We start from the raw sequence: 23,890 nt of genomic DNA on the forward strand, positions 1-23,890 counted from the left end.
TCTTGAAAAAAAATTTAACTAATTGAATACCAATCAGTCTAAACCTTAGCACTACACATAGACCCCAGGTGAGCTCAGCTCCTTTCTGAGACAGTAAGAGTCAGGGGAAGAGGAGGAGAGAGAGCGACAGGAGGAGACACATACAACAGGGACACTATAGTGGACTATGTTATAGATTATGGCCTATCAATGACGGAGCCTGGACAGAGAGTGCAGCCCAACCTGGCTGAGTCGCTCCATAATTAGGAGATTTAGACTGAATTACTTGAAGGTGATCATTTCCCTGTTGCTTCTCAAAGGATTGAGTGTGATGTTGATGAGGCGATGTGGCCAGACGCAAACAGGAGGCGGTATCCATAAAAGGATTCATAATCCAACCACCCAATTCCTTACAACACTGTTTTTTTTACCATTGTTCCCTTATTTTACTGTAATTGTTTCTTAGTTTATACTGACACACTGAATTGCTTGAACTGCAGTCCTACCTATTCATTGTGTTTGTTTGAAATGGCAAAATAAACTATTCTGCAACATGTGTGTTAGCATTTGGCAAGAACTGTAAAGTATTTGTTGTTACTGTAGGTCAGTGCTTCTCAAAAGGTGGGGCGCGGGCTGCCTTGATTTCCAACTGACCAAAAAAAATAATAATAATAGCTAGCGATGTGTGCTTGTGTATGGTCATATCCGCGCGAAAGGCCGCGATTTGCAGTAAATAAATGTCCATGTGTTTCTCCAAGTGTCTCTGTAGGCTATTTAAAAATAAATCAAGCAAGTTAGTAGACAAATAACAACATTAATGAATTATTGGTTATCTCATCACAGCCTATAATAATAAAAAAACACCACCTTAACTATGTTTACAGTTTAAAAATGTTTTGAATAAAATGCAAACCTCAGTGAATAATTTGCTCTTGTTTCTCTGTCCTGAGATTCACACAGACTGAGCAGTCTTGTTTAAATGTTACAAATTGAGCTAATGAACTGAACTTTCAATTTTTCTGCTGCAGAAGTTATCTCAGCTAATTTTTGTTATCTAATTTGATAATAAGGTGATTGTATGCAGAATGCTTGTGCCAGAAACTCATACAGTGGTTTTGTACAGATAAATAAATAAATATTAACAGGTTCTCAACAGTATTTCAATTTAGGGGGGGTGCGTAAAAATGTCTGTCCCCTAGGGGGGGCATGACAGAAAGTAATTGAGAACCACTGCTGTGAAAGTGTATGAACATGCAAATGCATAATTCTACTGATAAAGCATTCATATAGTGTTTTGCATTTATACTATTTTGTTTTCCATTCTCCACACCAGTGTTCAATGAGTGCTAGAAATGTCTAGTCATATGATGTATGTGTTTGTCATTTGAAAAGAAAACACCATTTAATGAAGAGTTAACACTGTTTTGAGGGTAAAGTGTGCTTTTGCAAGAGAAGTGAAGGATTTTGCATTTTGTGTTTGAGTTTTGAGATTTGTGTTTAGGGTTTTGAAAAAGTGAGGTAGTCTATCAGGAAATGTGTTTAAGCAATTGTGAAAAACTGTAATGCACTGTGGTCTTCAAGCAGCGAGTTATCTAGCATCATCTCAGATCCATTAGTGTGATAAAACATGATAAACACCATCAAAACAGACATTGGGAAGGATTTGTACCTGCTCCACGCCTCCACCATTGTAGGCCCATAAACATTCACTCTTCTGTCGCTCTCTGCACGTGCACCGGCAGTGAGATGTACCCGTTTGTAGCGTTCTCTCTTCTGATTGGATATAAGGTTGTGGGATCCCAGAAAAGTGTTTTTGCCGATTAGCAGAGTGGGTGACTGAGAGACCTTCGTTATGAAACCTGCACACTATATAAGTGATCACTGTATGAATATAGAGATATTTAACACATGTATTAAAGCAGCTACGAGTAACATTTAAATATCTTTTAAACAGCCTCATGTTTCCTCTGATAATCATAAATGACCTTTAACAGCAAACGAGACCATCAGTGCAAAGAAAGACGTTTTCATATAGTTAAGTACGGGTCCTCTGTTTACAGAGGACCCGTAATTATTACTCTCCACCATACTTATTCTTACTTCTTCTGACTTCTTCCTCACATTTTCTAGCTGCTTCTCCTCCCACACCGTTTCACGCAGACATGCAAAAATTTCACACAACGTGCGCCCCAACCCCGCGAGGTGTGCTATTATACAGTTTTTTGAATTTCTCGTGAAGCCCCGGGGGACTACAATAAACATACCCGTAAAAGATTAGTAGGACAACTTGAAAAACATGGCCGCCATTGACCAAATAGTTTACGCAGGGGCGGGGCTTAATAACACGTTGGCCATAACTCCTTAACCATAGGTCCTATCATCATCAAACGTGCTGGGTATGTGCAGAAGTCATGTGGTAGCATGTCCCTCGAAGCTTATCGCGATTAACCCATAGGGGGCGCCACAGGGGTGGGGCCTATCCACAAATTGGCCATAACTCCTTAACCATAGGTCCTATCATCATCAAACTTGCTGGGTATGTGCAGAAGTCATGTGGTAGCATGTCCCTCGAAGTTTATCGCGATTAACCCATAGGGGGCGCCACAGGGGCAGGGCCTATCCACAAATTGGCCATAACTCCTTAACCATAGGTCCTATCATCATCAAACTTGCTGGGTATGTGCAGAAGTCATGTGGTAGCATGTCCCTTCACCACATTAGGCTCCTCCCCTTTACCAAATTAGGCTCCTCCCCTTTACCAAAATTAGGCCCCTCCCCTGTACCACATTAAGCTCCTCCCCTTTACCAAATTAGGCTCCTCCCCTTTACATGATTAGGCTCCTCCCCTGTACCAAATTAGGCTCCTCCCCTTTACCACATTAAGCTCCTCCCCTTTACCAAATTAGGCCCCTCCCCTGTACCACATTAAGCTCCTCCCCTTTACCAAATTAGGCTCCTCCCCTTTACCAAATTAAGCTCCTCTCCTTTACCAAATTAGGCTCCTCCCCTTTACCACATTAAGCTCCTCCCCTTTACCAAATTAGGCTCCTCCCCTTTACCAAATTAGGCTCCTCCCCTTTACCACATTAAGCTCCTCCCCTTTACCAAATTAGGTCCCTCCCCTTTACCACATTAAGCTCCTCCCCTTTACCAAATTAGGCTCCTCCCCTTTACCACATTAAGCTCCTCCCCTTTACCAAATTAAGCTCCTCCCCTTTACCAAATTAGGCCCCTCCCCTTTACCAAATTAGGCTCCTCCCCTTTACCACATTAGACTCCTCCCCTTTACCTGATTAGGCCCATCCCCTTTACCAAATTAGGCCCCTCCCCTTTACCAAATTAGGCCCTTCCCCTTTACCAAATTAGGCCCCTCCCCTTTACCAAATTAGGCTCCTCCCCTTTACCACATTAAGCTCCTCCCCTTTACCACATTAAGCTCCTCCCCTTTACCACATTAAGCTCCTCCCCTTTTCCAAATTAGGCTACTCTCCTTTACCAAATTAGACTCCTCCTCTTTACCAAATTAGGCTCCTCCTCTTTACCACATTAGACCCCTCCCCTTTACCACATTAGACTCCTCCCCTTTTCCAAATTAGGCTACTCTCCTTTACCAAATTAGACTCCTCCTCTTTACCAAATTAGGCTCCTCCTCTTTACCACATTAGACTCCTCCCCTTTACCACATTACGCTCCTCCCCTTTACCAAACTCCTTAACCATTGGTCCTATCATCATCAAACTTGCTGGGTATTTGCAGAAGTCATGTGGTAGTGATTCTCAAAAGGTGGGGCGCGGGCTGGAGCTTATCGAGATTAACCCATAGGGGGCGCCACAAATGCTGTTATTAAGCCCCGACTGAAGAAAGCTTGAGAGGCCACGCCCCGCACACCGTAAGTCCGATTGACTTGAAATTTCTCCCACAGGTGTATTTTAGGGTGCTCTACAAAAAATCTTGGATCATTAAAGTCAACCTGGAAATATTTTCGCTAATAAGCATGAACTGAAAAACAGGGTTTTATCCACAACTTTGTCAAGTTTTACTTTATCAACAACAAATGTCTCACGAAGCCCCGGGGGACTATGACGCACGTCTCCGGAAAATATTAGTAGGATAGCTTGGAAAACATGGCCGCCATTGACTAAAACGTTTATGTAGTGGCAGGGCTTAATAACAAATTGGCCATAACTAATTGATCATAGGTCCTATCATCATGAAACTTGCAGGATATGTGCAGAAGACATGTGGTAGCATGGCCCTCTAAGCTTGTCGAGATTAACCCATAGGGGCCCCCACAAATGCGAAAACCATCATTCAAAAATGCAATGTTTGACAGGCCACGCCCCTCGCCCCCCTTCTTTCTTCCCTAACTTACATGACCTGAAATACAGTGAAGTCACATTCACTCTGTGGATTTCCAACCTATCATCACCAAATTGTATACACAGCATCAGGGGACGGCCACAACTCGGGACTGGAGTTCGGAAAGAAGCGGCGGTTCGTAGAAGCGTTCTGGCCCGGCCGACGGGCGGGGCGCCGCCGAAGCGGGGATTGGCGGCCTGCGCAGGGCTGCCCGTACTTTCAAAATCTCCGCGGGATTTTCTAGTTTTTATTACTGCTTTTGGTCTGGTCGCACACCCAGTCCGATTTTCGGTTCGCTCGTGCATGCTCTATGGTCACATATTCATATTGGTCGCAGATTTCAGTGTGGCGCAGCAACGCGATTTGAGAAGCCTATCCGTCCAGGTGAGGCAAGGGGAGCGGGAGCCTTGTTTGAGACAGTTATTTGTCATCATAATGACTGATAACGGGGCTGAACCATCAAAGAAAAAAAAGAAAATGCACTGAAGAAAAGCTAAACGGGAGAGTGATATAGGCTACCGGCGGGACGAGGGCGTTGCCAAGCAACGTGTATACAATTTCATGAGAGCGAAACTAGACTGCAGTGTTTACTCCTAAATGCATGAGCGGTTGGTACTAACACAAAGTTTGCTTTCACCATCATCAGATAACCATTATCTGAAATAGTCATTATTTACATCAACAACACAAACACATTACCTCATCGTGATCCATACTAACTGCCGTCTCTTGTTAATTTGCTTTCTGTGAGGACACGTAATCTTTCAGCTCCGTGAGAGAGAGTAGTTAGGTGACACTGCTGCATCAACTCATTGCAATCAGGTGTGTGTAGCGCTGACTGGCATTAGTTGATGCAGTGTCAAAACCACTCTCACGGAGCCGAAAAGAGTCCTCACACTTTCAACACACGGACATGCACTATATTGCGCCCTTCTCAGTTCACACTCGCACGCCTGGCACGAGCTAGAAAACAGCTTTGCAACAGCTGGCGTCGTAAAAATACTACCGCTTTTGTCCAAAGGGGACGCCAACGGACCATGTTACTCGTAGTGGCTTTAACATAAATATATCACTCACTTCACCTTTAAAAACAGGTTCAGTTTGGAGTCACACGAAATATGACAGTATGAGACAATAAACGTTTGGTCGTCCGTCTCATTTGAAAAGTGCCTGTTATACGGCCTGTAGTACGTCACATCATTGTTATGACATCTATTGCAGCATGTCCGTCCTGGGAGAGGGATCCCTTACTCTGTCGACTCTCCCTGAGATTTCTTCAATTTTTTTTATTCCCGGTAAAGGGTTTTTACTGGGAGTTTTTTCTCAGCCGAGCTAAGGGTGTAAGGGCAGGGTGTCATATTGTATCATATATCATATTGTATGAAATGTAAAGCACACTGAGACAAATGTATTTGTGATTTTGGGCTATACAAATAAAACTGATTTGATTTGATTTGATCTACACAGATCAGTGTAAAGACATTGTTTGTCTCCTCAATACTAAATGCATTTAAGTGATCATCAAAATACATTGTTGAGACAGCACAAGTTAGAAGATAAGCACTGTCATCTTTAACAATAACACTGACAATCCTGTTAAATAAAGGCATCTCATTTTCAACAGCAGAACATACATACATCCCAGGCTGATACTCTGTGCCATAGCTATTGACCCAGGAAGTTGTGGAAACACAAGACAAATCTAAAGTTTCCTTCAGCGCCTCACTGCCCTCCAAACTGCTGACCAAGACTTCAGTAATGGGGCCAAATTGGAATATTGTCAAATAAAAAACCCTCAAAATGAAAAGCCAACTGATTCTGATGTCTCTTTGCCAGTCTTTTTATAAGTTCTTCACCGACCATTTCGAATCTCATGCCCCACATGTGTAATAGCGTCCCAATCTTCCTAATACACCTTGGGTAATGTATCATGTCGTTAGCCTCATAGCATAATTGCCTAAATCATATTTACTCTACTCTACTTTTACTCTACATCTACTCAATTCTACATCTACTCTACATCTACTTTTTGTTAGCCTAATAGCATAATTACCTAAGTCATATTTTAAGGGTTATAGAGTAGGGTAAAGTAGATGTAGAGTAGAGTAGATGTAGAATAGAGTAGAGGTAGAGTAAAAGTAGAGTAGATTAAATATGATTTAGGCAATTATGCTATGAGGCTAACCATGTGGTGGTGTGTCTTGCTCTAATTCCCTTCACCCGAGGACTAGCCTTCCCGCTGCCAACGTCAATGTCTCACGCGGTTGTCTGGATGAAGGTGTATAAGTTGCACAGCGCCAGGCCATTCCACCAAATGGGTGACATTTCTGTCCCCAAGCCTTCAAAGGTATACATTTGCATGAAAATGAAATGTAACATACATTAATTTATTAAGCAATGTCTCTTCCACATTGACCTGATTGTGAATTTAATATATTTATTTTATAACAGATAACAACTACAGTTTACACTGAAAAATAGCATTTTTAACCTGTCCCCACTCTCTAACGCGGCACTTTAGTATGAAATATAATGAAAAAAATCCTGCACAAATCTTCAAATGTTTGCACAGCTGTGTGATTCTATGTTCAATATGCTTCAATGCAAATGTTATCATCAGAAATCCATAATATTTGAGTTAAACATTTTAGTCGTGTCCCCAGGTTTACACTCAGTCCTGTTACCCTAACACATTAACGCTCTTAAATCCTTGCAACATTACAAAAAGCCCTTGCTAAACTGGAATATGAGCACTGTAGCTCTTCTGATAGGTCATGGGAAAACCAAAAGTAGGTTCCCCCCTTTTATTTTCAGTATATTGGATGATATTTCAACAACAGTTGACGGGGTACATCTTAACGTTCAGTCCTGTTACCTAAATTATTTATTTAATTTTATTTGTTTATTTTTAAAATAACACTTTTTAATAAATCACCAGAATGTGCTGAGTGTACTCATGCTACTAGAATGGACCCCATCTATCTATATTTGCATGTTAATGCCAATTATATGTTAAAAAACTCAGTCCTGTTTCAGTCCTGTTACTTTAATACATTTATATATATTATAAACCTAGTTAAAAATGCAATACAATTTCCTGAGATTGACCAATATACAGTATGTTTTGGTTATAGCTACTTATAATAGATAATTTAAAATTTTAATGTGCATTATTTTGTGCAAATCGTAGCCTAATATTGTATTCATATTTTATTTTATGTCACTTGTTTTGTATGGTTTTTATTTAGTGGGTTATTTTCTATCTAAAATTAAATTAAATGTCAAAGACAAAGCTATCCAGTTCTGTGTGAGTGTATGAACAGTAGTGGACCTGACTGCGATGCAATGGGGGGCGCCATCTGAAATCTTGCCTAGAGTGCCAAATTGGTCAGGGCCGGCCCTGGCACACTGATCATACAGCTGTGCGGTTTCACAGTATATCGAGAGCTCAGAGCGGAGATTGGGCTCTTTGGAGGAGCGCATGTGAGGCTGCAGCGCGACAACACTTTGCCTCATCGGCTGTATGATCAGCTCCAGTCTCCTCGTGAAAAGTGCGCGATCGCTTCTTATCCCTGTGCGGTGGGCTTTACAGCTGTTGACTTGAAAACCAAGTAGGCTACAGATCTCAGCTCATCATTGCCCCGTTTAGAAAAGATGTGCTATGCCACACAGGCTGCCACTAATGCAGTGATAAGACGAACACACACTTGTTTATTGTTCTTGCCAAATGCATCTTTTTTTCATATCTGTAAAAATTTAATAAAATAAAAGGCCAACATAAGCTACAGTCATATGAAAAAGTTCGGGAACCCCTCTCAGCCGGCAACATTGCACTGATTTGTTGAACCATGTACAGATACACAATCTGCAGCCAGATGTTCTTGCAGGTCTTTGGAGGTGATCTTTGGGTTGTGTGCAACCATTCTCACAATCCGCCGCATATGCCGCTCTTGTACTTTTCTTGGTCTGCTAGACCTGGGTTTAACTGCAACTGTGCCTGTGTCCTTCCATTCCCTGACAACGTTCCTTACAGTAGAAATTGACAATTGAAACCTTTGAGAAAGCTTCTTGTAGCCTTCCCCTAAACCATGATAATGAATAATCTTTGTTTTTAAGATATTTTGGGAGCAGTTTTGATGGTCCCATTCTGTCTCACTTCAGCAGAGAGTCAAAGAGAAGTGCAACTTGCATTTAGGCACCTAAAATACATTTTCTCATGATTAAACAGACATTTCTATGAGGTTCAAGGCTTAACAACATAATCCAACCAACTTTGTGTTTAAAGTCATCAGTTTTACATGCTGTTACAGGCATTAAAATCAACAAAACCACAAGGGTACCCATATTTTTGCACAGCCAGTTTTTCACATTTTATTTTATTTCACACAACCAAATACTGCTTTTCAAAAAATCTTTGTTTGGAAAACATCCCAGTAGTTAGCTGTTCCTGGTAAATTAAAGACATACCACTTTTATCTTTTTTTTGTGAAAGCAGAGTCAATTATAATGCCGGCTGAGAGGGGTTCCCAAACTTTTTCATATGACTGTATATATGGAAAAATAAAAGTTTGTAAATACATAAGTAGCCTAGTTAGTTTGTCTACCCGATCAGCCTTCTATTTTAATTGAGTCTTTTTCAGAAAAGCATATTGTGCAACATAGTATATTTTATCTAGCTAGGCTACATTCAGCTATGTTTAGGAAAGCCAACGGTTACAGTTTGAGACTGTCAGTCCGGACTTACTGTCGGAATGTCCTTTGAAGGCTTTCCGTTGAAATCTAGAATTGTACCACTTGATGTAATGTATATAGGCTACTATCTGTGCATATTGCACCTTTAAGTGAAGCATCCGTCTCAGTTGAATCTGTTGATTCACATCCCCTACCATTCTTAGACACTATAGAATATCCCCAAATAGTAAATAATGCAGGTGTGCACATCTGTAATTTCACTGTTAATATTTAAGTGACACCTCAAGTCTATTAAACATTTAGTCCCAACTGTTAGTAAGCATTTGCTATTGGGAGTACAGTAGCTTGTATTTATCCAGCTAGTTGGGAGGCTTACAGATATAGTCCAGGCAAAATAGCGTTTTTCATAGAATAAATTGTAAAAGATTTTTTTTCAGCACAGATCATTTCTATGAGGTGTCCAGAACAACATACTAAAAGTCCTAAGAAATCCTAGTTGGGGAAATATGTTTAATTCTCATCAATCCGAGATGTGTGCCAATAAGGCGAGACACCAATAAATCCCAATGGGGCTATTTTTTTCCTTTAGTCCTATCAAAATGAAACTTTACACAATGAAAGTATCCATGAAAATTTAAATGTTTTGTATTACAAGTTTCTTTGAAAATGAATTTTAATATGCAAATGAGCAATACACTAATCGTACATGCCCAAAATAAACCCAAATAGGCTTAATTTTTTCCTTTACTCCTACCACAATAAAACTTTACATAGTAAAAGTATACTTGAAAAGTAAAACATTTTGTATTACAAGTTTCTTTTTCTTTTTAAAAGAATTTGAATATGCACATGAGCTCCACACTTATTGAATATCCAATCATCCTACTGCCAATGAGTGATGGCAATGCTGCTTTTAGACTGGCCTCTAACCTGAAAAACTGCCTGGCTTACTTATAACAGGTGCCTCTCATGAATTAGATCCCCCCCCCCCCCCCCCCCCCCCCAGCTAGTGTAATTTTTTACTTTTTTCAGTGCCATTCCCTTTCCTATGCCAAATAGACGAGACGTATGGGACCAATTAACTCGCCTTTTGGAATTTTATTTATTTTTACTATCATTAATTCATTTTTATCAATACCAGTATTTTTTATATGAAATAACAGATTTTTGTTTATCAATTCCACATTTTTCTTTACCGGAAATCAATTGTTAAAACTGATAAAAAATAAATTATTTGACAACTTTTGTATGTGCAAAAGTTTGTGAACCCTGAGCTGCATTGCTTAAATCGAGCAGGTTAACACAATCAGATGGGCCAAATTGAGTGATGAAATGGACCAATGTAATGAGAGATCTTTAGGGAAGTAATTGGGCGGCACCAGATAAAAAGATAAAACCAGGTCAGTTTAGGCTCACCAAAGTGAACCCATACAGGTCAGACATGCCAAAAGGGAAAGACAATCTCAGAGGATCTCAGGAAGAGAGATGTGATGTTGCACATTTGTCTGGGGACAGCTATACATTAATTTATTTGGTTCTTGTGCCATAAACAGCTTGTGTGCATTCAGATCAGTATGATGCAACAAGAGTACTAACAAGTCTGTGTCATCACCTACTGAGACTGTGTCTTTTGTTCTGGCAGAGGCAATGGCAGTTTGGACAATGAGCACATCTGCATCGTGCTTTGCATGGTTTGTGATACACCATTTTGTGTCTTACAAGTTTCTTTGAAAATGAATTTTAATATGCAAATGAGCTATGCACTAATCAAATATAGGCTACCCAAAATATGTCCGCATAGGCTTCATTTTTACCTTTACTCCTACCACATTAAGACTTTACACAATGAAAGTCTACATGAAAAGTAAAACATTTGTATTAGAAGTTAACTTATAATGGTCAAGGCTTTCCAGAAGGGGTTGGTCGAACGTCAGAACAGGGGTCACATCATACTGCAGAGCTTGAGTTGCCACAAACATCAATGTTGAGTATATGCAGGATTCATCACTGGAATCAAGATCAATCATTGGAAGTAATGTTACTGAAGCTCTCCCAGGGTGTTCATCTAGAAGATGCAGGATCTGCATCATACCAGACCATGATGGCCTTTGAGAGTGAAGGAGTAGGGATGTCTTCCACAAAACATCCAGCTGTGAAGTTTTGTTATCTGCTGGCAACAGAGCCAGTGGCTGATACACAATAGGTTCACGTATAGGAGGAATCATAAAGTACTGAATGTGTATGCGACCAACCGCAGCAATATCTGCAGCAGTCACTTGGATCATTAAAGGAAAAAATGAAGCCTATGCGGATATATTTTGGGTAGCCTATATTTGATAAGTGTATAGCTCATTTGCATATTAAAATACATTTTCAAAGAAACTTGTAAGATAAAAATGGTGTATAACAAACCATGCAAAGCACGATGCAGATGTGCTCATTGTCCAAACTGCTATTGCCTCTGCCAGAACAAAAGACACAGTCTCAGTAGGTGATGACACAGACTTGTCAGAACTCTTGTTGCATCATGCTGATCTGAATGCACATGAGCTGTTTATGGCACAAGAACCAAAGAAAGCAACAAAAACAAGACGGATATGGTGCATAAAGTAGACAAAGGAGTTACTTGGTCCCAAGGTGTGTGACAATCTCCTCTTTCTCCATGCCATTTCAGGCTGTGATTCTACATCTTGTCTATTTGGCATAGGAAAGGGAATGGCACTAGCCTGGAACTCCAGACCTGCCACTAGGCGCTGGCAAATTAAATGTGCTGCGCCTGTTGGTCTGGGCACTCTCCATTGAAGCTCATTAAATATGTCAAGAAATCCTGAGCTGCGTTTTAATTGGTTCTATCTGATATGGGCGGGCCAGAGCCCTATGTATGGTGCTCTGGGGCCTCGACCCTTTACAATTTGGAAGACAGCACTCAAATCTTTCATTAGCAAGTAAGAGAATGTTCTGTTTTGCCGACCGACCACGGAAAAAGTTCAATTTAACAGTTAACCCCTGTTCGCTAAACGAACAGGGCTTAATACGTCACATTGTTCATTGCTCTGATTGGATGTAGTGCTATCAAATTGCGTGCAGTGGTATTTGAAGAGACAAATCTAATTCATGAGAGGCACCTGTTATACCCCTGGCAGGTAAGCCAGGCAGTTTTTCAGGTTAGAGGCCAGTCTAAAAGCAGCATTGCCATCACCCATTGGCAGTACGATGATTGGATATTCAATAAGTGTGGAGCTCATGTGCATATTCAAATTCATTTAAAAAGAAACTTGTAATACAAAATGTTTTACTTTTCTAGTATACTTTTACTATGTAAAGTTTTATTGTGGTAGGAGTAAAGGAAAAAATTAAGCCTATTTGGGTTTATTTTGGGCGTGTACGATTAGTGTATAGCTCATTTGCATATTAAAATACATTTTCAAAGAAACTTGTAATACAAAACATTTAAATTTTCATGGATACTTTCATTGTGTAAAGTTTCATTTTGATAGGAGTAAAGGAAAAAAATAGCCCCATTGGGATGTATTGGTGTCTCGCCTTATTGGCACACATCTCGGATTGATGAGAATTAAACATGTTTCCTCAACTAGGATTTCTTAGCACTTTTAGTATGTTGTTCTGGACACCTCATAGAAATTATCTGAGCTGAAAAAAATTATTTTACAATTTATTCTATTTTTGGCCCCAAAATGCCTTACTTTGCCTGGCCTAATACTGGATATGTTATATGAGAAACTAGGTGTTGGACAACAAGAACTGTAAATGTGATTTGTTCTTCCCTTACAGGTGCAATAGAAGTGAGGAAAGTAAGGGATGGTTCTTTAGCAGTCTGTAGCTGCCCAGGACCTGATGGGCTCTGGTCAGTAAAGGCACATTCCTTGTAGGTAATTCAGTTGTGGCCATAAGATACCATTTATTACTATGATGCTGTCAAACTCCTCAAAAGCTTCTTTACTTTCAGATGTTAAGTGAATCAAGCAGACAGTGTTGTGACCATAAAAAGGGCAGTTTTATTCTTTGAATGTACAGACATGTTGCATGCTCTAGCGATAGCGGTGCAGCTGCATGGTGTTGCGCCTCTTCCAGCATGCCCGGCGAGAGCCTCCGGTGGTCAGGTGGAACTTGTGGCCCTTGCCCAGGCCGCGGCTCTTCTTTCCTGCAGAGGTCAGGCCACGCATCTCCCTGTGCTTGTGCACTGCCTTTGTGATCCATTGGGTGTCTGGGTTGCGTCTGATGGCCTTGTGGAAGGTGTCCACCAGAATCACCTCAAAGAACTTGTAGGTGGAGTCTTCACCCACCCAGTAGGAGGCCAGCACTCTCAGGCCTCCACAGTGACGGCCAGCACGCTCCTACAACACAAACAGTGAGGGTTAATCATTGTGACTGGATTCATTAAAAACACTAGGGCTGCCCCCTGAAAGTCAATGATTCGAATCATCAGTGGGGAACCCCCGCAGTCGACGCAGATTCATTTATTTTTTTCAGTCAGTGTACATTATAATAAAAGAAAATAAGTTCAAAACCCTGACGTTATCATGCCAGGGCAATAGGTGGCGGTGATGTGTCAGGTCAAACGCCATAGAAGAAGAGTGGTGAAAACTAAAGAGCAAATGGCAAAAGAAAAAACCAAAGCAGACGTGGTTGCCCTGTGCAAATTGCGCACCATATGTCTACTGATTCTGCTATGTGCTGTAGTAAAGATAGGTCGCCTTGGGAACAATTAAGCCCCCGTAGACTGCGAGCATCTCGTCTTTTTACTCGCGCGAATCACCATTCTGTGCAGCCGTCACCGGCTCTGTGTTGTTTCTCTCTCATGGGCTCGCCGAGGCTCGGGCACGCTCGCACTTCAGCTGCGCTCCAACTCCCCGGTTCACTCGTAAACTGATTTTTTTTAAAAAATATATCCAACCTGGAGGTTGTTTATTTTAAGCTCTGTTTTGGGGTTGACGGTTGGTCAAATATATCACTCCAATGCACTTTTCTGATTGACAAATAGTATCACGAATAGTCGAATCTCTGAACAGGCAGATCCGATTCGACTGAGAAAATTCCAAGTCGGGGACAGCCCTAAAAACACTTGATCCAATATAAACTGCTACGGCTCCAACAACATAGGGAGTAGCTTCCAGTGGCAGCAACTCATTTCATAGACATTCTATAAAAAAGGTAGATTGTATGTCCAGTAAAGTGGAGAAAGTATGCCCATATTAAGCATCCACGCTGCTCTGATCATACTAACAACTGATCTGACACCAACATGTGATCCAAGCTGATGAAATAATTCTACACTGTTCTTTCCAATTCATTGAGTCATGTTCAACAGTGAGCTGACTGAGGTTCCCTGTACTGTAGGCATGTTGCATTAGATATACGAGGTTCAGCGACATGTTGATAGTGGTTTATTACCCAAGTCAAAGTCGGTGTCCAAATTTAAATTCACAGAATGAATCAATGCTGCTTCATTGTTGTTGAATATAATATTTACAAGTGTTTCCAGTCTACCACATACTGTTGCAGATGTTTGTCCCAAAGCATCTACAGCCTATGGAGCTGAAAACTGTCCAAACTTCATCAAAACTGTACAAACCACCTAATAATCTACTAAAGCTTTTCCTGAGTGTCCTGAGCAGGGAGATGGAAGACAAATTATTTCCAACAGAACCACTGTAGCTACATGGATGGGATAACAGCTCAGTTCACAGCTAGAACAAAATCGTTAGCCTCATAGTATAATTGCCTAAATCATATTTACTTTAGCCTACTCTATAACCCTTAAAATATGACTTAGGCAATTATGCTGTGAGGCTTACGAAAAGTAAAAGTAGAGTAAATATGATTTAGGCAATTATGCTATGAAGCTAACGAAATGTGGATACGAGTGATAGTGGAGCTTTTACCTCTGTTTACATTCCTCAAAGCAGGAAACCTGTGCAACATTCTCAATGCCTCCTTCCTTATTAAGAGTGCAGTGAGCAAGCATGTACAATTATACAAACCCAACTAAATTCAATCTTATCATTAGTCACATCCATGCTGGCAAGTCCAGTGTGCAGCCAGACATTTTTACTTAGTTTGAGAAACGTGTGTTAAAGGCTGTAACTACAATATTTCACCAGAATAGGAACCTGCAACTGAAGCAGCGATATAGAATTCAGCCTTTATCCATGTCATCATTTACACCCGTTTCTACTGTCACAAGTACAAAATGTCTCAAACATCCATCAACACATTTCATTTGGAATAAGAACTGCAGTGGGAATATCAACGGCTCCATCTGCATGTTGTGATCACGATAAGAATCCTTAAAAGAGCCAAATTATAAATGCATTCTCAACTAGTGTTTACCTGCCAATTCAAGGAGATAGGCTGCATTTCTTATATACAAACAAACAGGATGCAGATAGTAAACCAACATACATTTGGATGAAAAATACTTCAAATGTGAAAATAAGTTGTTTGTAACAGACAGATGGACAGTGAAAACAGATGACAGTTTCACAACTATCCGTTCTGGTACATACACTACATTTACATCAGTATGCAATCAGAATGGGGAAACAACTTACGATGCAGAATACACTGCATTTAAAATCCCATTGGAAGCATGGTCAGAGCAGCAGAAACAGACCTAGCATCAGTGGCACTGTCATTTTGTAAAAACTAACATACCTCAGCGGTGGACTGCAGACTGCGGGCAAACTTGATCTGGTTGATGCCATGGTGCACTGGCTTGCCATAGGTGGCGCCCTTGGGACAGGGGCGTTTACGGCCTCCACGGCGCACACGGACGCGGTACACAACGTAACCTGGTCGGAGAAAAAGAAGCATGATTATGATGGCGGGCAAAGACGATGGAAGGTCTCAATTGGCGTTGTGTCTTCTTGGGGCTCAACACTCACCCTGCTTGGCCTTGTAGCCCAGTCTACGGGCCTTGTCAGGTCTGGTGGGTCTGGGGGCACGGTGCAGGTTAGACAGCTGACGGTACTGCCAGCAACGCACACGGAGCAGGAAGCGCATCACATCGGACTGCTTCTTGCGCCATAACTCCTGCATATACTTATATGCTCCCATGTTGACTTATCTAGAGAGAAAACAAAATACTTTGGTCAGTTCAATATTTTTCATGTCAAAGCAATTGGATTTACAATGACATGAGACAAGTGTAATAACAGTCTAAGATCAACACTAAATGCAGCCTGCCTCTGCAGCTTAACCAAGGGAAAATTAAAGTTTAACATTAGAAATCACATGAGCAGGGGGTCGTCATTAGTCATTGCTTAACCTGCAGGTTCTGCTTAGACATTATAGAATCAATTGAAACTCCGGTGAGAACGTATTACAGGAACTCAATGCATAGCGAGGCCACCATGTTGGTCGGTTTCCGTATACATAAACCATTACACTTCTCACGAACCTCTAAACCAACGTTAGCGATGTAATGCATGTGTCGGATATGAAAGAACAGTGAAAAATAAACATGCAGACCTATTAGTTCATCCGTTATAGGTAGCTACCCAGAAATGGAGCTAAGATGCTGGTGTTGACCGCCTAACTCCACTCGTCACTTAACGAAGGCTTTGCTAACATTACAACAGATATAACAAACCGTATGTGCCGCTTTCAACAGAACAACAACACGAAAACCAGAGTAGTTTCACACAAAAGCCAACACAGCGTGTTAACAACGTTAGCCTTTAGCTGCGGCAAGCTGTATCAGTGGCTACCGGAGAGCATCTCAGCACCGATACAACAAGGCTATTATCAGGGTTCTTAATAGCGCTGGTCAAAAAATAATTAAGGTGTATGGTTAGTTATTAAGTCCCCTATACATGTCCAGAGTAAATAAAACAGATGAATGAATAAACATAGTGATTTTAGTGGATTGCGTTTTGTATAAAGGTATAGGAAACTCGCTTACATGATGGCGTACTAGCCGGAAAGAGAGAGGGCATGTACCCGGCATGCCTTATGAAAACGGCGGTGACGCATTTCCTTTCTTTTGGCTCATGGGAAATGTAGTTTAATAATAAAAAAAATAAAAATCCCGATACTTTTGTGCGTGGTAATGTAATGTAGATAATCAAACAATCGCTGTCGCTCTGATTCAAATGCATTTTAAATTAAATTTCACTTAATTATTTACATTACATTATAAAATCACATATAATCAAACCAATTGTTCAGTTCAATTGTAATACATGTAGGGACATGATGCGTTTATTAATCAAAACTCTGGAAAATTGCTGTGTAATGTGTTAATACAAATAAATGCCATAAGGTTTTGACTAATGCAAACGAAAAATAATCTCCAAACGTTGTATTATTATTAGGTCATAGATAGTATATAAAAGATGCCTGTTGGTTGTCAGTGAACTCCCTGCGCATGCGCTGTGTCAGGATAAGTCTCGTCAAAGTGCCAGCCGAGCAGGATGGATGTCCTGGTTGTGATGCTGCATTTAAAGACTTGATGGACAGCTAGTCATCATCCACCTGATTCACGTAAGGAACTTTAGCCAGAACTGATCTCAGAGCAGCTTGTTAGATGTGTGTGTACATGATAGTAGACAGTAATGACTTGCTGTGGTCGCCTGTTAGCTAACCGGGCTAAACAAACACATCGCTGTCATATCACAACCATCACAACGAGCACAATCACAGCGGCGTCACTCTTGTCGAGCTATTGTCGTCAAGAGTAACGTAATGTCGTAATGTTGATATTGTGTAATGTCTTTATATACTCTCTATGGTCTTAACAGAGCAGACTGTGAATAATGGGAGCCTCGTGTTGATACGTTAGTAGGCTCGAAATGGGAAAAGGTTGTAAGGTGGTGGTGTGTGGCCAGGCAGCAGTGGGGAAAACTGCCATACTGGAGCAGCTGCTCTACGGAAACCACACCGTGGGTAAGTAGCCTATCACCTGTCATATGACAATAACATCTCGCCGCGCTGTTAGGCTATTAATAGAGACAAACTATTCGTATGGGTTCCATGTAAGAGTCCATGTGTGTTACCTTGATATGATTCACACTAGTTTTCTCTAAGTATGGCCTTATAATACTTTTTTTTGTTGGCATATTGTTTGTTATATTATTTAAACATATTGATTGCAATTGAAGTCCGTTTCCGCCAGTAAAAGAAAAAAAAATTAGATGGAAACTATGCCTTGATTATAAAAGAAATATACCCATGGTAAGCCATTTTATGAAGTGGAAATATGAGATAAGCGGCCATCATTATTCAGAAGAATACGCCTTGCTTTCTTTGCGACGTTTCACGTTGCCCCTCTATCATATCTTTTTGTTTTTGTTTGTGTTTGTCATACTGTTCATTTTCTGTCTAATTAATGACAAGCTTGTTGTGACACAATTTAAGACTTATTATCTCACAATTTCCACTTTACTATCTCATACTTGTGACTGACCAGGGGGATATTTTTTTAATTTCAAAGTTTCTATCTTATTGTTTTCTTCTTTACTGGTGGAAACAGGCATCTGTCCTTCTCTTTAATAATAAATTCAATTGATATAGTGCTTTTCTCGCACTCAAAGCGCTTTACATAGGAGCACAACAGTAAACAAACCAAAGGAAGAATCTCTTTAGCGCGTGTGTTGTGATTGTGTGTGTGTAGGCTCTGAGTCCAGTGAGAGCCAGGAGGATGTGTATGTGGCCTCTGTGGAGACAGACCGCGGTGTGAAGGAGCAGCTGAGGCTCTATGACACCAAAGGCCTGGCTGATGGACAGGACCTGCCCAGACACTACTACTCTGTGGCCGACGGCTTTGTGCTGGTCTACAGCGTGGACAGCCTGGAGTCCTTCAAGAGGGTGGACCTGCTCAAGAAGGAAATCGACAAGTCCAGAGATAAGAAAGAGGTGTGGCTGGCTGCTCCAAAGTACGGAGCAATGTTCACAGTATGTGCTGCTTTGTGCACAGAATGATCTCACTCAGCTCTGTCCCAGAATACATTGCTGCCTGTATACTGGCAAACACCAGGCACCACAGCATTACAGACATTGAAACATCTAGTTTTAAGTTTCATTGATTATGGAGAACACCTGTTTTCATAAAACACTTTGTCAAAATCTGTGAATATCTCCTCAAGATCCGCTATCTGTGCGTACTGTGTCTGGGCTGGGGGAGAAAAATCTCCAGTGTTAACACACAGCCTATGCTCTGTAAACAGGCATGTTGCATAGCTACGGCCGGCCCACTTTGTTTACATAACCTTTGTTTACATACCAGTTTACAGAGCCTAGGCTGTGTAGGTACTAGGCTGTACAAACAGTACAGACAGGTAGTGGATTCTGAGGAGATATTCACTGATTTTGACCAAAAGTGATATTGACAACAAGTGTTCTCCGGAATCGCTGACTCTTCCTTTTAAAATCTGACATGTGAATATATTATTGTGCTGTGTTTCCTTGGTACAGCATACAGCATCTTAAAGGCACTCTAAGCGATATCTAGAAAACGTTTGGCCAACGTCTATGTTACTAACCACGGCAATAGTTGACACTCAGAGCGAGTGGCTGGGCCCAGAAAGGTCAATCTGCAACGTTCTGGGTGGCTTGTGGCCCTGAGCCAGGCTTTGAGATGGCTTAGAGGAGCCACTGCTGTGACAGGTAGCGGATGGTGAGAAGATATAAGCTGATTTTGACAAAGTGTTGTTGATTACAATCACTTTGTATGCCTTTTTTAAATCGTTCCATATTGCATTGTATTTGGTTGAGGAGTGTGCGCTGTGTGTCCTCCCAGGTGACGGTGATAGTGCTGGGGAACAAGGCAGACCTGCGTGAGCGTCGTCAGGTGGAGGTGGAGGCAGCCCAGCAGTGGGCGCGGGGGGAGAAGGTCAGGCTGTGGGAGGTGAGCGTGGGAGAGCGCACCTCCCTCATGGAGCCCTTCACCCAGCTGACCAGCCGCCTCACACAGCCCCAGAGCAAGTCTGCCTTCCCCCTGCCCGGGCGCAAGAGCAAAGGCACACCCTCCAATGACATGTGAAGCTCTCCCCCCCACTACTCACCTCATTCACCTCACATGGGAAGACGCTGCAGGGCCAACGCAGGACTTTAGACCATTTCACACATACACATCTTGTATCTCAAGCCAAATCCACACCTGTGACATCTCTTTTCTCCTGCAGTACACTTAAGTGTGTAGTCGATGGTTTTTCATGGGGGAAAAGCATCAGAACGTAGCATGGGCTTTAGAACCAATCATTGGAGTCAACCCAAACACAGCTCTTGTTTTCTTGATTACACTTCTGAATTGCGATTGTGAAGTAAAGTTTTTGTGTTTTTCTCTTTACCCAGCAATGCAATAGATTATGCAAATGCATATATCATTCCAAGTTAAAGGATGAGCTCAGTTATCTTCAAGTCTTATGTTAATACATTCCTTTCCGGCTCCTGTGTACATTTAAAGAGTTGTTAGTGGCTGAATCCATTCCCCCTCTCTATCCCAATATGGAGCTACGACAATGAAAGAGATGGAGGGGAGTAAAATCTGCTTTAATCAGACGGTTGAATCTGGGTTTAAACTTTGGTGGATGCTTTTCTGCACCAAACTGCAGGCTGTGGATTTCATTGTGGATTATTGTGAGTGGTATAGCAATACCAATATGATGAGGGGAATGATCACTTTCACACTGATTTTCATTGAAAAACGCAAAAAATGATCATGGTGTGATTTTTGTTAATCTTTACCAAACAAAGATGTTTTCTTCAGTCTTTAGAATATTATATGGGCAGGATATCTCTGCAGCATGTTTTATGACACACATTGAGCCTTTAATAATATTGCACTTTCCTTGGATTTGAAAATTGCATTAGATCGTATTGCGCCCTTAGCTCAGTTGGTAGGGCGTCCCCCCCATGGGCCTCGGCCAGCAGTGGACCCGGGTTCGATTCCAGCCCGCGGTCGTTCTCTGCATGTCACTCCCCTCTCTGCCCCATTTCAACTTTGTCTCTACACTATCAATAAAGCATAAAAAAAGCCAAAAAAAGATCTTAAAAAACAAAACAAAGAAAAAACTTTTTGATTAATAGTGCAGCCTTGATGGCCAGTACGGACAGGGTTAATGTCTACGGCAAGCTTTTAACTCATTTGTATTCACATTACTGACGTGTGATTGTTTGCACTAAGACTGACTGAGAAGTCTGAACCTGTCTTATAAAGCTCTGGCTCCAAAGCCCTTGCATTAATTAGCTCATTAACACTGCAGTCTTAACCATGTTCTTCCTCCTATATAACGTTATGTCCCATGGGATGTGAATGCAGCATGGAATCCTCCACTAGCCTTGGTCCAGTCCATCTCCTCTATTAAGTAATGGCCTGGCAGCAATAATAGATATACTATTCTACGGTACTACCTTTAACTTGTAATGTTTGATAATGTCTATGTGGCGTTTTGGTGCACTCCTGTGTTGTCTGGCCCTGTATAATCCAGCCGGTCTGCTAGTTTTAAAGTAAGCCTGTGTGTGTGTTTCTAACATTAGCAATGTCAGCGTTTGAGAGGAAATATTTATTTTTTAAACTAATTTATTTTTGTCACTTTAAATGGATCCATATTCCTTGTCTTTTGTGGGAAACCGAGTGAACCAATGTGAAGGATGTTCTCTGTCCTGGATGTTTTCAAAGTAATACACATTTCTATTGTGTCTGCTAGAACAGAGTTTAATGAGATCAAGACTAGCACCTTGTCCGCATGCTAACCCTAAATTATTATCCCCCCCGCTCTGTTGTAACTCCGTCTCAAGATGCACTGAATAAAATGTAGCCAATTCATATTGAATCCACTGGTATTTTCTGAAAATGTTTATTTAATGTTTTATTTTTTTTAAATGAGTTACAAATGGTCAAAGCAAAGTCTGAAGCTTGAGTTGGTCATGTTTAATTGGAGAAACAGAACAGCTCTTTATCAGTACAGAACACATGTCACAAGCAAATATCCAAACATGTCTATGTACATGTGGAAAACACCTGCCTTGCGTTCGGAATCGCATACTTTCTACTATTTAGTATGGTAGAAAAAAGATTTAGGATGTCCAGATTCTTGTGGCCAGATTTAGGATGGTTAGAAAGACCCGGATGTCTAGTACATCCGACCAAGATTTTCTGTGTTGAAAACAGCATCATATTTGGGCGATTCTGACCCATAATCCAGTGCGAACTTGAAGTGACGTCACATCAACGGAGCCTCCATATGAAAACAAACGGGGACGCGACGGATATAAAAGCAAGAAGCAAGATCAAGGCGCAAAGTTATGATGAAATAAATAAGTTAAAGTATGTCCTAATAGTATACATACTGCATCCTAACTAGATTCTTTTTATCATCAGATGTGGTAGAAAAAAGAAAAGAGTGCGATTCGGAACACAGGGCTGGAGTTTGGAAAGGGAAGGGGAGCAAACACCAACTGGAAATAAAAGCTGAGACACTACAGGCAAAGAAATAGTTTTTTCAGCAATGGACAATTAAGAGATTAGTCTATTTTTCTTCCATAGCTTGTCTTCTTAAATACTAGTATAAATCAATATAAATCAGGTCCAGAATGTACATTGAGACATTTATTTGACTGAACTTTGTCTTGTTTGCGTCTTGAATATTTCTCCAGTACAACCATCTTTAACGGCAAACTTTTGCACTTAAAATCAACTTAACTTTACGTATTCATTCTTAGCACTATCCTCAAGGTTATTACGGAAGGATTGGTTCATATGCTGGTTTTTTTCTGATCTAGGATAACATTTATTCTTAAAAACATGCCGAAAAATGCATTTTTAAGACCTATACATAGTCATTTATTCATTTATAAAATGAAATAAAGGCTATCCAAAATCTGTTGTGTAAAAACGTTGGACACTACTAAGAGAGAATCAGATTAAAGAGATGTAGATCACACATTGAGTTAGATATTGAAGAGATGTAGATCACACATTGAGTTAGATATTAAAGAGATGTAGATCACACATTGAGTTACATATTAAAGAGATGTAGATCACACATTGAGTTACATATTGCTAGATTTGCTGATTTATTCAAACATTTCTGAAACAATAACTAATCCAACCAATAAGTTAAACAGTCCTCTCCTGTTCAACCTGCAGTGTCTGGTCTTAATACATTTGAGAATCACAATGTACGATGACATCATTGGGCTGGGTACCATGCTGTGACAGGTTTCATCTAGCCGTTTAACTTCTCATGTCCATCTTCAAGCACAAGCTAAAACTTCAACTAAAAAAAGGGGGAAAACACATTATTGCCAGATGGTTATAGTCGGGCCGCAGATAACTTAAAAAAATACAATGTGCAAACATTTTAGAAATCGGTTCATCCTAGCCTGAGAAATGGCAGAAAGAGTGTTTTATAATCTCACTGTCTAACCTTACATTTGACCATATTTGACATCACACGTGGTAAAATGTAGGTTTAGGATTAACAGGACAGCTGGGCCAAGGGAAGACTGAGGTGAAGTAAAAATACAATGAACGACAAAAATCAGGAGTTTTAAGACTTCAAATCCCAGATAAAAATCCCCTTCCCCTCCCAAGCAGCAGCAGCAGCAGCTTCCATCTGGCCCATTATGTGGCGTAGCGCTTGGTCCACTGTTTGGCTATCCTGTCGTGCTCCGCTCTGTTTGTGGTGTACTGTGTGGCGATGCTTCCAACCAGAGGGTCGGCTGTCAAACACACACACACAACAAAAAACATGGGCTCAGTATTTCTGTGTGCTGCCTTCCACCTTCACATCTGCTCCTGGGTTACTGTATCACAGGTCAACATGGGAAGACTGTAGGAAGTTGCAAAAAAGTAACAGTTGGATGCATTTTAATTCAAATGTAAGTTGCGCCTCTG

The 23,890-nt window shown here is 41.0% G+C and overlaps 3 protein-coding genes across 4 annotated transcripts in view; 1 reads left to right on the forward strand and 2 right to left on the reverse strand.

Moving 5' to 3' along the window:
* Positions 1 to 13,023: 13,023 nt before the first annotated feature.
* rpl15 (ribosomal protein L15) lies at positions 13,024 to 16,997 on the reverse strand. Its single transcript, XM_080044841.1, has 4 exons — positions 16,955 to 16,997; positions 15,936 to 16,117; positions 15,706 to 15,842; positions 13,024 to 13,385 (listed from the first exon to the last, which is right to left on the reverse strand). The coding sequence occupies exons 2-4, from the start codon at positions 16,105 to 16,107 to the stop codon at positions 13,080 to 13,082; spliced, it is 615 nt and encodes a 204-aa protein (XP_079900967.1). The 5' UTR covers positions 16,108 to 16,117; positions 16,955 to 16,997; the 3' UTR covers positions 13,024 to 13,079.
* A 435-nt stretch (positions 16,998 to 17,432) lies between these two features.
* nkiras1 (NFKB inhibitor interacting Ras-like 1) lies at positions 17,433 to 21,756 on the forward strand. Of its 2 annotated transcripts, none has more exons than XM_080045482.1 (4): positions 17,433 to 17,535; positions 17,837 to 17,937; positions 18,665 to 18,906; positions 19,790 to 21,756. In XM_080045482.1, the coding sequence occupies exons 2-4, from the start codon at positions 17,844 to 17,846 to the stop codon at positions 20,030 to 20,032; spliced, it is 579 nt and encodes a 192-aa protein (XP_079901608.1). In that variant the 5' UTR covers positions 17,433 to 17,535; positions 17,837 to 17,843; the 3' UTR covers positions 20,033 to 21,756. The 2 variants fall into 2 exon arrangements, with proteins under 2 accessions (XP_079901608.1, XP_079901609.1); XM_080045483.1 differs by having other exon boundaries at positions 17,452 to 17,535; positions 17,834 to 17,937.
* A 192-nt stretch (positions 21,757 to 21,948) lies between these two features.
* LOC307264631 (ubiquitin-conjugating enzyme E2 E1-like) overlaps positions 21,949 to 23,890 on the reverse strand; it is an 18,493-nt gene continuing 16,551 nt past the window's right edge. The window contains exon 6 of the mRNA XM_080046076.1: positions 21,949 to 23,715. Coding sequence (XP_079902202.1) covers positions 23,618 to 23,715 — 98 coding nt within the window. The 3' untranslated portion in view covers positions 21,949 to 23,617. The remainder of the gene's footprint in view (positions 23,716 to 23,890) is intronic.

This window comes from Ammodytes marinus (assembly GCF_949987685.1).
Source record: "Ammodytes marinus genome assembly, chromosome: 17".
Taxonomy (NCBI): Eukaryota; Metazoa; Chordata; class Actinopteri; order Uranoscopiformes; family Ammodytidae; genus Ammodytes; species Ammodytes marinus.